This window comes from Psammomys obesus, unplaced genomic scaffold (assembly GCF_907164565.1).
Source record: "Psammomys obesus unplaced genomic scaffold, mPsaObe1.curated_primary_1811, whole genome shotgun sequence".
NCBI classification, from domain to species: domain Eukaryota; kingdom Metazoa; phylum Chordata; class Mammalia; order Rodentia; family Muridae; genus Psammomys; species Psammomys obesus.
The window spans coordinates 29,499,807-29,517,398 of NW_026596057.1; the positions used below are offsets into that span (position 1 = coordinate 29,499,807).

The window sequence follows — 17,592 nt, forward strand, 5'->3', positions numbered from 1 at the left end:
GGATTCATCCATGCATGGTCCTTGGTTGGAGAAACAGTCTCATAGAAGAGCCCTGTGCCCTGATATATTTGGTCCTTGTAGAGCTCTTGTCCTCTCTAGGTCATACTAACTCCCCTTTCTTTCATATGATTCCCTGCATTCTGCCGAAGGTTTGGTTATGAATCTCTGCATCTGCTTTGATACACTGCTAGTAAGAGTCTTTCAGAGGCCCTCTGTGGTAGGCTCCTGTCCTGTTACTTGTTTTCTCCTACTTCTAATGTCGATGTCCTTTGTCTTTCTAAGTGAGGATTGATTATCTTACCCAGGGTCCTCTTTCCTGTTTATCTTCTTTAGGTGTACACATTTTAGGATGTTTATCCTATCTTATAGTTCTAGTAACCACTTATAAGTGAGTATATACCGTGTGTGTCTTTCTGCTCCTGGGATACCTCACTCAGGATGATCGTTTCTAGATCCTACCATTTGCCTGCAAATTTCTTGATTTCCTTGTTTTTAATTGCTGAGTAATATTCCTTTGTGTAAAAGTACCACAATTTTTGTATTCATTCTTCCGTTGATGGACATTTGGATTGTTTCCAGGTTCTGGCTATTATGAATAAAGCTGCTACAAACATGGTTGAGCAAATGTCCTTGTTGTATACTTGAGCATCTTTTGTACGACTGGCTCATTTATCTTCCCCCCCAACCCGAGGGAGAAGTAGTCTTGCTAAGCCACAGAGGAGGACATTGCAGCCAGTCCTGAAGATACCTGATAAGCTAGGGTCAGATGGAAGGGGAGGAGGACCTTTGCTATCAGTGGACTTGGGAGGGGCCAGGGAGGAGATGAGGGAGGGAGGGTGGGATTAGGAGGGAAAGAGGGAGGGGGCTATGGCTGGGATACAAGTGAATGACCTGTGATTAAAATAAAAATTAAAAAAAATAATTAAAAAAAGAAATGTATATTGTTGGGTATCTCACTTTTCCTTTGAACTGTTCTCCATTTATAGTACAGATTTTCTATTATTTTTGCAAGGGTGTCTTTGCCCAGAGACTAGAGAATGTTTGCTACTGTTGCATCACGTAGAAAGCCCACTTTTCAATAATTCTACTCAGAGAAGCACTACAAAGAGAAACACAGGGATGCATATTTTTGCTTAAAAAAGCATTTTCAAGGCATTCTCATCACAAGAACAAATAAGGGATTATAGTAGTTAGTCATACCTAAGGTAGATTAGTAGTTTACATATCTGTAATGTCTTTTAGGAGATCAACTTACACAACGTCATTCAGCTCCAGCCTGGTGTCTGGTGATGGGTTAATCAGGATGTAGGAAAGGGTGCTTTGATGATCGTTCATTTCATCTAAAAGATAAATAAATGTCAAGAATGTTACATTACTCACATAAAATCACAACAATCACTGCACTTGTGTTCAAATCATGTATTTGTCAGTTAGAACTTCCAGTAGGGATTTTTATTATTATTTTTAATGGGTGTAGGTTTGGTTCTCACACTACTGTCATTAGAAATATCTGCAGAGTACCTACTTTTTGTTCCAGTAAATGGTGAAAAGAAAGTATCTAATTCTGTTCAGGGTAACCATAATTACATTCTCTCTTAAAAGCCATTAAAAAGCGTTTTTACTAAAGAAACAGATATGAAATATTTATTTGATTCATTTCCCTTTATAGAAATTAAAAATAATTAAAAGTGAGCCACGATGTGGTTGCTGGGAATCGAACTCAGGACCTCTAAAAGAGTAGTCAGTGCTCTTAACTACTGAACCATCTCTCCAGCAACTTGTTCATTTATTTCTCCCTGGTGGGATGACCTAGCCAGCCCACTGAGGAAGAGGATCCAGGCAGTCCTGATGGGATCTGATAGCCTAGGGTCAGATAGTAAGGGAGGAGGATTTCCCCTATCAGTGTATGAGGGAGGAATATAGAGGGAGGAAGAAGGAGGGAGGTTGGACCAGGGGAGATGTGGGAGGCGGCTACCACTGAGATACAAAGTGAATAAATTGTAAAATAATAATAATAAATAGAGCTGCTGTGAATATAAAAAAGTAATTAGAAGTAAACATCATCCCAGAGAATGCTGACATAGGAAATCTCCTGAAAAATAATCTAATAAAATGTATTTAAAAGGGATTAAAGATAGTTCTAAAAATATGCATAGGTATAATATGCGTATCTTCATGACACAATTTGCTTCTTTTCAAAGAATGCAAAGAATCCTGTATAAGATAATTTAACCATACATTTTAACAGGATTACACTGACAAACATTTTTCTTCTGAAACAACATAATGTAAGTACTATGTTTTAAGAGTCAATCGAATGTGTACTCCCAATCCAGACACTCTTGTATTGGAAGCTTGTTTCTCATTTGACTATGTTGAGAAATGGTAGGATACTGTGAGGAAACAGGTCCCCAGAGCACCACACTACTTCCTGAGTTAGTTCTTAATAGATCAAGTTACCTTAAAAGAGCAAATCTTCAATCCCTGCCCCTTGCAAGTTCGCTTTTTATCTGACCCTGTACTTTTCTATTACGTGTACGTACTTGGTCTGATGTAACATAGCCAAAAGACCATCATAAAACAGTTAAACTGATGAGCTCAAACTGCCAGGTATTGTCGCCTCCAGTAATATGACTTAACTAAACATCTCTTTAAAAGTACCCAACCTCCAGGAATGGAATGCAGCAATAAGAAACTCACCAACCACAAAGGCATAGGAATCATTTCAAATGTGGAGAGCTTTATAGTGTTTGATGTTTTACATTCCAAGAGTATTATGAGAGGAGAAAGCCACGTGGACACATACTTCAATAACAACCACTCTTGTCAAGGACAAAGTGTGTAGATGTACTTAAAACCACAGAAAAAGTTTGAAGTATTCATATCCTTTTAGTCACAACAGTTGTAAATAGCATAATTCTTGAAAAAATATTAAATTATTAGTTTGAAAAAGAGTCTAATATTATTTCTTACCAAAAGAAGTTCCTCAATATTTAAATACATCATTAAACTTCATGTTAGGCCAAAATAGTTGAATCTAATAAACAATTTTCTGTACTGAAATGCAGTTCTTACAAAATAATGTTATTTGTTACATCCATTTTAGTAGAAATATGCCATTTTAATTTCATAATATATTCTGCTTTAGTTCAATTGATATGTAAATCTATTTTTAAGTCTATAAATCAAACTTAGTATCTCACAAGACAGACAAATCACAAAATAATTGAGCCTACCAAATGTTTACCAGTAAAAATACTACAATCCCAAACTGAATAAATTGATATTAAAATAAAGCAATATATTTGGTCACTGATTGATGGAGTGATACATCTGTATCTTCCCTTACAAGTAATAGCAAAGTAATAGCAAAGAATGTCAAAAAATATCTAAATCACACTTAACATCGAACAAAATGCTTAAGTCAAGCCTGGCCTCAAGCATGTAAAACACTAAAATAATTATTTATTTGAAAGTTAAATGCAAGTAGGAATCTAGCATATTTATTTGCTAAGTCTGGCAATCATAACTAGGATTGAATGGCTAAATCAACAGGCTAGAAATTGAATCCCAATTTGTTATAAAAATGATATTTACTCAAAAATAGTTATAATACATACATAAATCACACAATAGTGACATAAGATTATCAAGATCATATATCTCTATGAAAAGTAAGCTTGATTTATATGTTCTTCTCTGAAAAAAATATTTTATATGAATTATATAACAACTTCTTTTCAAAGGAACTCAAATTGATGGTGTGCTCTGGACCTTAAATCATAACTCTGAAAGTTAGAAAGGCCTTCATGTGGATATGAGCAACTGCTTTTCTTAAATAAGGAACAGTATTTCTGAACTCAATACAAAGAAGATGATTTTAATAGACCACCTCTTGCTCAGTGTAGATACCCAGCCTCACTCCATCATTAAAAGAGGAGTCCTCATTTTTCTTTTGGATACAAGCCTAGGGCCAGTCATGATCTCATTTGTTTGTCACAAAGCTGTCTAGATAATTATGAGTTTTCTGAAAGCAAATGCAATTATTTTGTCAATATTTTGGTTTGCTCAATTAGCTTATTTTGATAGATCTCACTGAACACATTTATTGTGCAACTGGCTGTAAGAATGATATTGAACATGTTGGTAATATACTCAGTGATTTCATATGACCCCAACTAGCAGGAGGTTGAAGCAGATGCAGAAACTCACAGCTAAACTTTGGACAGAGTACAGGGAGTCTTATGGAAGAAGGGGGTTATAAAAGGACCCAGAGGGGATAGGAGCCACAAAGGAGACATTCAAATCCATAGAAAGCAGGGCCCAGGGGGCACTGCAGAGACTGATGCATCAACCAAAGATGATACATAGAGAGGTCCAAGACCCCTGCTCAAATGTAGCCCATAAACAGCTCAGTCTCCATGTGGGTTTTATAGTAACAGGAGAAGAGACAGTCTCTGACCTGGGGTAGGTTGCATGTTCCTTGATCACTTCTCCCTAGATGGGGAACCTAGTTAGCCCACAAAGGAAGAGGATCTAGGTAGTCCTGATGGGACCAGACAGGCTAGGGTCAGACAGTACACAAGGAGGACTTTCCTTATCTGTGGACTAGAGAAGAGTGATAGGGGAGAAAGTGGGAGAAAGGGTGGGACTAGATGGAGACAAGGGAGGGGGCTACAACTGGGATACAGAGTGAAAATTGTAAATAGTAAGTGTAATTTAAAAATAAATTCAATAAATAAACAAAGGCACAGATGAGGTCACAGTAAGAATCAGCAATTCCAGTTTTTTATTCGTTCCTTAATGGCTTGTCCTTACAGAACATCCTTTTGATTTAGGTTAAAAGTAGTTGTTGAATTTAAAATCATTCTTTCAAGTCTGCCTGGCAATGGAGTTCAGTCTGACTGCTGTTTGTCAGCTATACTTGTCTGAAAGCCTCCCATTACAGCTTTCTTTTTATGATTTTGTATTTGAGAATTAATGAGTGTGTTTTTAATGCTACTGTAGACACACATCAAAGTCACACTCACAAATTGTTTTATTGGCCACACACTACTGCTTTAATCTAAATTAGTCATTTTCTGTGGTTATATTTTAGATATTTCTCAATTCTATAGGGAGGAATATAGTAGGTTTGATTGATTTTAAGAGCCTGCCTTAATTATGACTAACCATGACAAGCATGCAGATATATGATTATGCCAATAACAGAATACATTACTTACTGAAATGGGTTTGCTTTATATTTGTTTTCATGAATTAGAGACTCAAGATTCTATTTCCTAACATAAAAAAATGTACTAAGGATTTTCTAAGAATATATTGTGCCCAGACAGCTAAAGTCTTGCAATATAAAACTGAAAAAATGCCTTATAGCAAAAATTAGAGCCATTGAAATTGTTTCACACACAGTGGGAAAAGACCAGCAATTCAACAAATGGTGCTGACAACACTAGATAGACACTTACTGAACAATGAAATTACATTCATGTCTTTCATCCTATTCAAAGCTCAATTCAGACTGAACTAAATACTTTAATTTAAAACGTGAAACATTGAAACTTCTGGAGGAAAACATAGGAGATACATTTCAAGATAGAAGAGCTGAAAAGAGCTTCCTAACAGGGATTTAGTGGAATAGAAAAACAGTGAACGATGCATCAGATACAAAAGACTGCAGAAAATCACAACTGTTCAGTAAACATTTTTAAGTGTTCAACATTCCTAGCAATCAAGAAATTGGAAATTAACGGAAGAGGGTAGATTAATGAAATTTAAGGATGTATGAAGAAGCCTAATGAAATAAAACCAATCACCAATTTTAATCTTTTAGTTCATAATCAGTGAACAATGCTGTTTCTGGAAGACATGAGTTATTAAATGAAAATCTCAGAGACAGTTACGTGTTCATTCCCTAACTGTTATTGGTCAATGAGGTCCCAGAGTCACTCAAAACAATCCAAGTAACTGACATGGTTCATGGTTTCCCTTCATAACTTGATGATAAGTCCCTATTGCTGAAGACACCACACACTGGTTACAGAACACAGAGAAATCAACCTTGAGACAGCTGGGACACTCTTCTTTCTGGATGGATCATGTCACAGTGCAGGCTGCTAAGGAGAAAATATAACAGTGGTCTTATCCAGCAGTGGAATGGCCCTTGAATGTTACCAAACTGATCTAGTTAGAAAAATGTTCCACAGGGTCAGTAATTGCAAGACCATTTATAGGAGTATATTGCTGTATGGATTGGATTTGTAACTTCAGCGGGAGGAAATACATGCCCAGTCATATAAACAAGCTCAAAACCCATGGGGAGGGAAGTGATAGGAGTAGTGATAGTTCTATTGGGAACTTATTAATATGTTTTTTTCTAAATGATCATGTCAATCTGCCATCTAAACATTTATGTTTATACCAAAGGTTTTAGCTGCTCCCAATCTTAATCAGAGACTTTTTTTAAATCATACATAGTGAGTAAGGGGTAACTTAGATTCATTATTGTTCGAAGTTCTGAGAATAAGTATCTGTAAGTGTTTGGCCATAAATGGTACCTCTACATCAAGCCTGCCTCCATCAGACTCTAGAAACATTTTTGAAATGTTGGGAAGAAAGAATGTAACTGCGGAAAGCTAGGGGTGAGGGAGTGCCATGAAAGTCATGACTGTTGGGTTGTATACAGGAATTCACGTTACCTGTAGGATCTGCATAAGACCTACACAAGATCAAGCCAGTTAAACATTCCAGCATGAAAGGGACAAGACCTCCCAAAACCCTACCCAAACTGAGGAGCGAGGCAACCAATGGCTGTCATGGCAGGGAACCAATTACTTTAGGAGTGTGACCACTGGTAGGTTTTCCACTTCTCATGGATGACCTCACACCATGGAAGCACTAATTAGATGTAGCGAGTTAAGCAAATAAATAAATAAGCTGTAAAAACATTATTGCTGGGAAAGAGATATGAGATAGAGATTCTAGGAAAAGGTACACTGTCAGGGGGTTCCTTGTATTTTTTGAATTTTCCCCTTCATTAATTTCTGGCACTGTTTTAATATTCTCATCCTCTGCTTTGGGGCTTTGTGTATTTTTATTTTTATTAATTCTTAAGGTGTGCCACTAGGTAAATAACTTGTATTTTATATGATTTTTTTTTATAGAGGCACTTAGCTCTATAAGTTTCCCTCATAAGACTGTATTCTTTGTTTCTTAGGGAAAAAAAATTATGTTGTATTTTTATTTTTGTTTCATCCTAAAAATCTTTAAATCTTTGTCTTAATTTTATTTGTGACACATTCATCATAACCTCTGTGAGCTCATGTATTCTCTGTAGTTTATTTTCTACAATAATTCCAAGATTTAATCTAATTGTCATCAGATAGAACATAAGGAGTTACATTAAATTTCTTATATTTGTTGAGGTTTGCTTTGTGTCTCAATTTGTGGTCTACTTTACGAAACTGCATTGCTCGCGTTGTTGTTTTCACCAGACACGATCACTGTGAGATTGCTGACTTTGGGTGGGTAGGTGGGGAACACACTTGGTCTTAGTTTTTCACACTGCTTGTATATTTCTTCTGTGACCAGTGCATGTAGCACTGGTCATTGGTTGTGTCTTTTGATACGAGTTTCTGCACAAGCACATTTCCACCCTTCATTTTGATTGGACATTTGGATCTGTGTTTCTCTTACACTTACTTGGCTGGTTTATACTCAGCTAAGAGATACTTCAAGCTCAGACACTCTGATCATTCAGCATTGATCCATTCATGCGGTACCTGATATATTCCAGTTTATCTGTCCTCACCAGTGAGTGTTCTCCCTAAGTTTGTAAAGATGGGATATATTGCAGGACTGTTGACATTTGCCCTCTGATCTGGAAGACAGACAGGTGCTCAGTGGGTGGTCTTGAGCACTTGGTGATTTGGGTTTTGAAGGCCTGCATAGTTGTGGAGTCTGACCTGAGGAGTGGGAAGGCACTCCAGGCAAGTGTTGAGATTTCAATATTTGGGGTGATGGGGATAATGGAGATGTGGTCTCTGATTTGTGGAAATAATAGTGTCTCATTAAGGATGTTGATATTCATCAATCTGAATGAAAGTTTAGGTGGTTATAATATCTAACCAACGGGATGAGGAGGACATCAGGGTGAATCCCAGTCCAATAAAGTTAGGATGCCAGCAAGTTGTCATGAGACCTGATAAATTAGGATCAGAAGGAAGGATGGGAAAACCTTCACTATCAGTGGACATGGGGAGGGGCATGTATGGAGAAGGGGGAGAGAGAGAGGAATTGGGAGGGGAATAAGGAGGGGACCATGGGGGGGATACAAAGTGAATTAAGTGTAATTAATAAAAATTAAAATAAAAAATGGAAAAAATTATCATGAGCATGAAATTAATTAATTTATATAAAAATAGAATATGAGTGAATCTATAGTGCCTAAGAAAGATTTTCTTATAAATCTTTGCTGGGTGCTCAGGTGACGCCAGGTGGTCAGTTCAGACACTGTCATATTTCTGGAAGTCAAGATGTGCTATGCCACTCTGCTTATAGACTAATGGGTTTATTACATTCTTGAAGCCACTGAGATGCAGATGAATAATCATTTGCTAGATCTTATCATTGAAACACTGACTTAGCAATATGCAAAAGTTAAAAATAGAAAGTTATTCTATTAGAAATCAATCGTAGATGTCACTGAACTGGCAAGTAACCATTAGTGAATATCTGGAAGTTCATTCTGAGCTTTCAATTTACTTCTTAATGTAATATATTAAATGCATTTCTATTAAGATTACTGGACACAGATGAGTCTTTACTACAGTTAAGAGAAGTATAATTACAAATGTCAATTATATGAAGAACCCTGACTGGAGCAAATTGAAATACAAGTCTCTGAGCTGGATCAACCACCTCTGAGAGGGAAATCATAAAAACTAAACAAGACACTGATCTAAAGCACTTCGAAGGAATTGTAAGAAAATGTACACAGATTCAACATGAATCTACTCAGGAAATATCTTCTACTTTTCATGTTCAATAAAACAAAAACAACTCCTTTTAAATTCTAATGCAGTGATTAAAATACCTCAATATAAGACTTCGTAATAAAGAAAAATGAAGAAAAAAATATATATGAAGGAAAATATAAATACATGTAAATATACATAAACAATGAAAACACCCATTCATCACTGACTAGTTGAGTATTTTTTAGTTTTATATTTTCTTGAGAATTTTATATGTGACTGCTGACTCTACATCATTCTGCCCCTTCCTTTCCTCAAATTCCTCCATTCTCTCTACAATATGCATAGTCCCTTAAAAATTATTGCCTTATATATGGATATGTATGAACACACATTATATTTACACATATACATATAGACATACACATCCTACTGAGTCAAATTTTTTGGCTAAAATGTGCATGTATCCAGGACTACACTTTGTATGGACTAACCTCTGTGGGGATTCCTCCTAAACGCAAAGGATCTGCCTCTCAGCAGCCACTGGCCTCATGTAATTCTTCATCTAAGGGAAGAGTTGTGTGGAATTTCCTGTGCCCCAATGGCATGGCTACAGGTTTTTCTGTTAATCTTTAAACCACATTTCTGAAATAAAGCTTGAATAATGCTAATGGCATCTCTAAGGTGATTACTGCACTACTTCATTAAGCTTTTTGTGTATACAAACACCGATTAACATATAGAATAAGAACTATTTAGAAACCTTGCACTATGTCAATTAAAATACTATTTCTATTTCAAAAATAAAGTTTTCAAGGCCTCAAATCTCAGCAAAGAACAAAGGAGAAAAGTTGGCACTGGAAGGAAACCCAGGAAATAACACATCAACTGGTTGTACAGAGCCAAATGATCAGAACAGAAAATGTTCCTACAAGTGACACAATATGAACTCAAAAGGTTATATTTAGAAATATATATGCATATACATATCTGAATGTAATAACAGTGAATGGAAGAAGAGGCAATGAATTTGAAGGAAAGCAGGGAGGAGTATATGGAAGAGTTTGAAGGGAAGAAGGGAAAGGCAAAATGTTATAATTATATTAGAATCTCAAAATAAAATAATAAATAAATAAAGTTTCTGAGGTCTTTGGGTAAGAAACTAAACACAATTCCTTAGCTAATTATAGTTCTCCAGTGGCTATTACAGTTAGTTACTTGCAAAACTTCAAATTCATTTCCTCACAGGACCTAGAATTTACATAGATGTGATGTTTGTGTCTAGTGTACATGTTTGTGTGTTTCAGAGAGGAGGAGGAGGGAGAGAGAAAGAGTTAGATTGCAGCCAGACAGACCTATGTAAATCTCAGCTACGTATAAGCAAATCCACAAGCTCCGTGGCTTTGATTTTTATAGCGCCAAAGAGGAAACTAAATACACTTCAAATTTTCTGTATAATTAAAAAAGATGTATTCCTGTGATGGGTTCTAAGATTGCCTAGTGAACTAACCATTTTTAGCAATATATTTGTTATTCAAATGTTCCACAAAAGATGAGAATTTCATCAAAGTGCCACGTAATACACTGCCAAAGAAAAATCAGTTCTTTCCATCATCAGAGCTCACTGTGTGGCTAGTAACTGTTGACTGGCGTGCAATGACAGGCTCTCGTGTTAGGAGTTTTAAGGAGCCTACCGTAGCCCACCGTAGACAGGCCCAGGTGTTTCATTCTATTTTTCACAAGTTCAGCAAGCTCCTGTCTTTCGGACCTTCTGTAGAGGTTCAGTCGCTGCTGAGTTATCTTTTCTGCAGTTTTACCAGAGTGCTTTGGGCCTTTTCTGCTCAACCTTCGGGCCCACTGCATGCTCTTCCTCCGCAGCAAGGGGTGGTCTGACTGGTCGCTGGAGGTGGAGTTGCGGTGAATGCTGCGGTGGTGCCCGGGCTCCTTAGCATCTTTGGTATCTTCCCACTCTTCCACGCTGATGGAGATTTGTGACTTTAAAGGAAACAGATAGTGATAATTAGATATTTTAGAAAAAGTCATTGCCTAGAATTGAAATACTTCGTTTGCATGATCTCAGTGTAATTGTGTATCTACATGTGACAGTTTCCACGGGGAAAACAAACTCAAGAAATCCCATTCTAATCATCATTTACTAATTAACTTGTAAAAACTTTTCTGAAGTTTACTTTTAATCTGATAAGACATCTGGATCTTTCCAGTATTAGGCTTTTCATGTGACTTTTTAAAAAAATAAATGGTTGCCAGCACATAGATACTTTAAACAAACACCTAGATATTTTTTAACTTCATTTAAATACAGGCCAATCTACATGCTAAAACTGCTACAAGTGTTCCAGATGTAACATAAATAACTACTATAAAATCTGCTTAGGAGTAATTTCTTTTAAAGAGTTCTAAATTAGTGTTCTTTGTACATGGAAATGACCTTTGTAAAAATGTGCATTTCTCTTAATTCACATATATACTAAGAAAAAGCTTAAAGCAGTTTTAACTCATGCATCTATTATTCACATCATAAAAGACTGTTTTGATTTAACTTTTTTTCCTGACATCTACATAATGTCTACTTTAAAGGAATATCTTGAATAACAAAAAAGACTAATACTGAGGCGGGCAAACAGGCTCCTCCCCATGGAAAGATAAGCCATGAAGAAACCCACCAAATCCGGCTGAGCTGCTCTTTTTCTGTGGATTCTCATCTTTACAATAAAAGCCTCTCTTTGTTTCAGTGTTATTACTTTTCATACAAGGCAGTCCTGAAATCTAATCCTACCCAACATGCATATGCAATTAAACAGCTTCCTCAATGCTACTGGATTTATGGACCATGAATCTGCCACAGAGTTCCCCTCTAGAGCTGAAAGCTTGCTTGAATTTCAGATGTTACAGGCACACACAGTTGGCTTTTAAAGTATTAGAAATTAAGTTAACATTTAGGGTCAGGAAGTAGATCCAATACACCCTCTAAATGTGAATATAAATTATGAGGCTCAGTGAGTATCCTACCCACAACTCTAGCAACATGCTAAGAAATAATCACACACCAACATTCAACCAAAACATCAACAATTCCTTCATGTTTCTACTATGAAACAGTAATTATTAGGATAACATAAAAATAATTCATTTAAACTTTATGTCTCCTGATGAAAAGTTCACTTAAAAAAAATAGAGAAACCAGATTTTATCTCTCAGAACTTGAGCTAGAAGCATTAAAGATTTTAAATCATGGATACCTTTACAAATGATAGCTTATTTTAGTCTCGCCTAGTTAAATTTACAATTTAAATCCTTGTCTGTGAAATAGTTAAACAATTATTGGGAAATATTTATCATCAATAGGGACCATCTATTTTATTCAGTAGTACAGGTAATATGTCCTCCTTGAGCAGTTGCTTGAATTTCTTCTGTGTAAAGCTTTCAAGAGAAAAGAGTCTTGGTCCTGAGCACATGGATGATGACTTTCAGCTTAAGTCTTACAGTCACACACTGATAAATATTTAAGGAACAGGGGAAGTATATGATGCTATTTCAAGCAGACCTAATACACTATTTGTCTTGGTGAATGTTTCTGTTTAGTCCCATGTGTCAGGCACTGTGAAATAAATGGACCTAAATTATGGATGAAACTGTATGTATATATTATATAAGCAGTATTTTTTAATAATATTTTTATTTTTATATTAATCACAGGTTATTTACTTTGTATCGCAGGTGTAGCCCTCTCCTTCATTCCCTCCCAATCCCACCCTCTCTCCCTCATCTCCTCCCTGCCCCTTTTCAAGTCCACTGATAGGAGAGGTCCTCCTCCCCTTCCATCTGATTCTAGCTTATCAGGTTTCTTCAGGACTGGCCGCAATGTCCTCTTCTGTGGCCTAGCAAGGCTGCTCCTCCTTTGGGGGGGTGGGTTGTCAAAGAGCCAGCCATTGAGTTCATGTCAGAAACAGTCCCTGTTCCCCTTACTAGAGAACCCACTTGGATACTGAGCTACCATGGGTTATATCTGAGAGCAGGGGTTCTAGCTTATATTCATACATGGTCCTTGGTTGGAGAAACAGTCTCATAAAAGACCCCTGTGCCCTGATATATTTGGTCCTTGTGGAGCTCTTGTCCTCTCCAGGTCTTACTAACATCCCCTTCATTCATATGATTCCCTGCACTCTGCCAAAGGTTTGGTAATGAGTCTTAATATCTGCTTTGATACACTGATAGGTAGTCTTTCAGAAGCCCTCTGTGGTAGGCTCCTGTCCTGTTACTTGTTTTCTCCTACATCCAATGTCCATCCCATCTGTCTTTATAAGTGAAGATTCATTAAGAAGATCTTTTTTAACATTGTTCTGGAATCATCTATGAAGGGAATATCATGATTTCACATATATAATCACTTACAACTGCAGATCACTTTTCTAGTCTACACAACAAGCAAAAAACACTCTACATAAATGTCACTTTCACCTTACTTAGAAGAAGAAGAAATGAGAAGATTTAGGGAATATGTTTTAGAAAACCAAGTCAAAACTTAGAGACTGCTTAGTACAAATTTGGATTTTGCAAACCTTTTTTTTCCCTTTGAACACCACATATGAAAAACATAGTTTTTTTTATAGTGAAATAAAGAAATTAGAGTGGGTGCTTCAGGATTTTTCAAGCTCTATATGAAAAACAAACATGTATAACCTTTCAAATGAAATGATAATGTTAATATTTACCCTACAGCCCTCACAAATATTTAACTAACACACAGCCACACAGAGAAACACTATTATCTCTAACTTTGACCTAAAGTAATGACAGTAAAAATACACAAAAAATAAAGTTTAGCCACAGTGTAAATAACACTGCTGATATGCACCTGTTATTAAATTGCGCGTCTTGTATGTGTTTGTGTTAAAGTATGTAACTGATGGGCAGCTTGGTCCTCATGTGGGGACCCTAGCAAGCGGATTGAGGGCTGTCTCTGATATGGACTCTGTTGAATGCTTTTAGAGCACTTTTCGTCGTTTGGGCTGCCTTGTCTGGCCTCAGTGGAAGAGGAAGTGCTTAGTCCTGATGGGACTTGGTGTGCCAAGGTGAATTGTTATGGGGTGGAGAGGGCAGGGAACTCCCCTTTTCTGAGAACTCCAGAAAAAAGTGAGGGAGTAAAGGTGGAAGAGGGTGGGAGAGTGGGACAGGGAGGACAGGAGGAATCTAAAGTGAATAAATAAATAAATTTTAAAAAGTAAGAAACAAATGTCTATCTGGGAATTTTTTCCTACTCTCTTTTCATCTGATACTTTTCTGTCACTCTATTCTGATTTGAATGCAGAATCACCAGTCAGGAGATACAGTGAGGCACAGAAAATGTAATGGTCGCTTCACTTTAGGGGCTTTTCCTAAAATGCTTTCTTAAGGGTTAGAATAGTAAAGCTTTTAAAAAAAAAAAAAAAAAAAAAACAGCAGGCATCCTGGGAGCACACTGGACTTGGCTTAAATTTTCATTAGACTATTTAATAGCTTCCTTTCTTAGGAAATCTAAATTCTCTTACTATTTCAGTTTTCCTTTCTGAAAAACCTAATTGCAGTATTTGTTGTCTATCAATTACTTTCTGATTAAATAAAAGAGAAAGGCATGGTGTTTAACTCAGAGAAGGCTTAATATACACTAAGTAATGTGGCTTATGACCTTTATGAGACAGCAGTACAAGGGAAATAAGTATTAAAAAGGGAGTAACAACCCTGTGACTTGATTACATGTTATGAATTTGAAGAACAGAGACATATTTCTAATATAAGTAGATGTATATCTTAAAATGTTTCTGTCCATCTATAATGCATTAGAAAACTGTTTTTGTACTTATGACATCAAATATTTAATATAAATCAAAACAATAATAATATCTGAAATGGTATTATTACTCTGTGTGTGTGTGTGTGTATGTGTGTGTGTGCGCGCGCGCATATGGAGACCAGAGTAGGATGGTGGGTGCCTTTTCTATTTCCCTCTACATTATTTCAGGGTTTCTCACAGAACCTGAAGCACACCTGTGTGACCTGGCCAACTAGCCAGTAAGCCCCAGGACAAGGCTGGGATCATTGGTAACAGTGGGCAACACACAGCGTTTTCACACGAGAATTGGGGCTACAAAGTCAGGCTGTCATACTTATACATCAGATGTTCTTATTCCTTGAGGTAATTCCCCACACTACCCCAAATACACTTTCTGTGAAATAGATTTAGGGATATATTCATGTGCTTATATGTACATAAATTTGAAATTTGAAATAAGAAATGAAAATTTTATATGTGTATTATATTAAGTTGTCAAAATGTAAAGTCTTACTTTAAAAAGTATATTATATCTGGGCAGGGGTTCTAGGTCATATCCATTCATGGTCCTTGGTTGGAGAAACAGTTTCCTACTCCGTGCTCTCTCTTTAGCCACTACCTCTGTCTATTCTACCTTTCCTTCTAAGTGAGATTTAATCATCCTCCCTTTGATCTTCTGTGTTACTTATCTTCTTTGGGTCTATGCCTCGTGGTATGTTTGTCCTGTACTATATGGCTAAAATCCACATATAACTGAGAACATACCATGTGTGTCTTTCTGGGTTACCTCACTCAGGATGATCTTTTATGGTTCCACCCTTTGGCCTGCAAATTTCATTATATCTTTGTTTTTAATAGCTTAGTAGTATTTCATTATATTATGTGCCACAGTGTCTTTATCCATTCTTCAGTTGAGGGGCATATAGGTTGTTTCCAGAATCTGGCTATTGTGAAATGAGCTGTTATGAACATAGTTGAGCAAGTATCTTTGTAATATGGTGGGGTGTCTTCTTGGTATAAACCCAGGAAAGGTATAGCTGGGTCTTGAAGTAAAGGTATTGCTGATTTTCTGAGAAAATGCCAGATTGATTTTGAAAGTGGTTGTACAAGTTTATACTCCCACTAACAATGGAGGTGTGTTCACCTTTTTCCACACACTTGACAGCATGTGCTGTCTATTGAGATTTTGATTTTAGCCATTCCGACTGGGGTGAGATGGAATCTCAGAGTCCTTTTGATTTGCATATCCCTGACGACTAAGGAAGTTGAACATTTCTTTAAGTGCTTTTCTGCCACTCGAGATACCTCTGTTGAAAACTCTCTGATTAGTTCTGTGCCTCATATTTAATTGGCTTATTTTGTTTATTGGTCTTTGATTTCTTGAGTTCATTATATATTTTGGATTTTAGCCATTTGTCAGAAGTAAGATTGGTGAAAATATTATCCCAATCTGTACACTGTGGTTTCATTCTATTAAACACTGTCCGTTGTCTTACAGAAGCTTTTCAGTTTTAAGAAGTCTTATTTATTAATTGTTGATCTTAGAACCTGAGCTGTTAATAGATTTCACCTACCAAAACTAAGTCATGATCAGGTAAACATTTTAAATAGTCCTATAGCCTCTAAAGAAAAAGAAGCAGTCATCAAAAGTCTCCCAATCACAAAAAAAGCACAAGGCTAGATGGTTTTAGCACAGAAATCTAAACAGACATCCAAAGAAAGCTAATAGCAAAACTCCTGAAACTATTTCACAAAATAGAAACTGAAAGAACATTGCCAAACCCATTCTATAAAGTCAGTCACCCTGATACCTAAACCACACAAAGTCTCAACAAAGAAAGAATTTCAGACCAAAATCACTCATGAACATTGATGCAAAAAAAAAAAAAATACTCAGTAGAATACTCAGAACCCCAACACAAGAACACATCAAATACATCATCCTCCATGATAAGTAGGCTTCATCCCAGGGATGCAGGGATGGTTCAACATATGAAAACCCATCAAAGTATTCCATAATATAAACAAAATCACAGAAAAAAAATTATATGATCATCTCGAGTCAGAAAATGCCTTTGATGAAATCCAATACCGTTTTATGATAAAAGTCTTGGAGAGATCGGAGATACAAGGCTCAAATCTAAAAATAATAAAGACTATATACAACAACATGATTGCCAACATCAAATTAAATGGAGAGAAACTCAAAACAATTCTGCTAAAATCAGGGACAAGACAAGGCTGCCCACTCTCTCCATACCTCTTCAGTGTAGTACTTGATTTTCTAGGTAGAGCAATAAGAAAACTAAAAGCAATCAAGGAGATACAAACTGGAAAGGAAGAAGTCAAAGTATCACTATTTGCAGATGATATGATAGTGTATACAACTGACCCCCAAAATTCCACCATAGAACTTTTACAGCTGATAAACAGCTTTGGCAACGTGGTTGGATAGAATATTAATTCAAAAAAATCAGTGGCATCCTATTTACCAACAACAATTGTGCTGAGAGAAAAAAAAAATTAGGGAAACTACATTCTTCACAATAGCCACAAATAATGTAAGTATCTTGATGTAACTCTAACCAAGCAAGCGAAAGACCTGAATGATAAGAACTTCAGGTCTCTGAACCATGAAATTGAAGAAAGTATCAGATCTCCCGTTTTCATGGATCAATGGGATTAACATAGTAAAAATGGCCATCTTACCAAAAACAATCTACAGATTCAATGCAATTCCCATCAAAGTACCAACACAGTTCTTTACAGACCTGGAAAGAAACATTC

General features: G+C 36.4%; 1 protein-coding gene across 3 annotated transcripts in view; it reads right to left on the reverse strand.

Moving 5' to 3' along the window:
- Positions 1–17,592, reverse strand: part of Kcnt2 (potassium sodium-activated channel subfamily T member 2) — a 377,298-nt gene that overhangs the window by 12,414 nt on the left and 347,292 nt on the right. For all 3 annotated transcript variants that reach the window (XM_055624693.1, XM_055624692.1, XM_055624691.1), the window contains 2 exons: positions 10,670–10,970; positions 1,256–1,340 (listed from right to left, as the gene is read on the reverse strand). In XM_055624693.1, the coding sequence (XP_055480668.1) occupies positions 1,256–1,340; positions 10,670–10,970 (386 nt within the window). The remainder of the gene's footprint in view (positions 1–1,255; positions 1,341–10,669; positions 10,971–17,592) is intronic.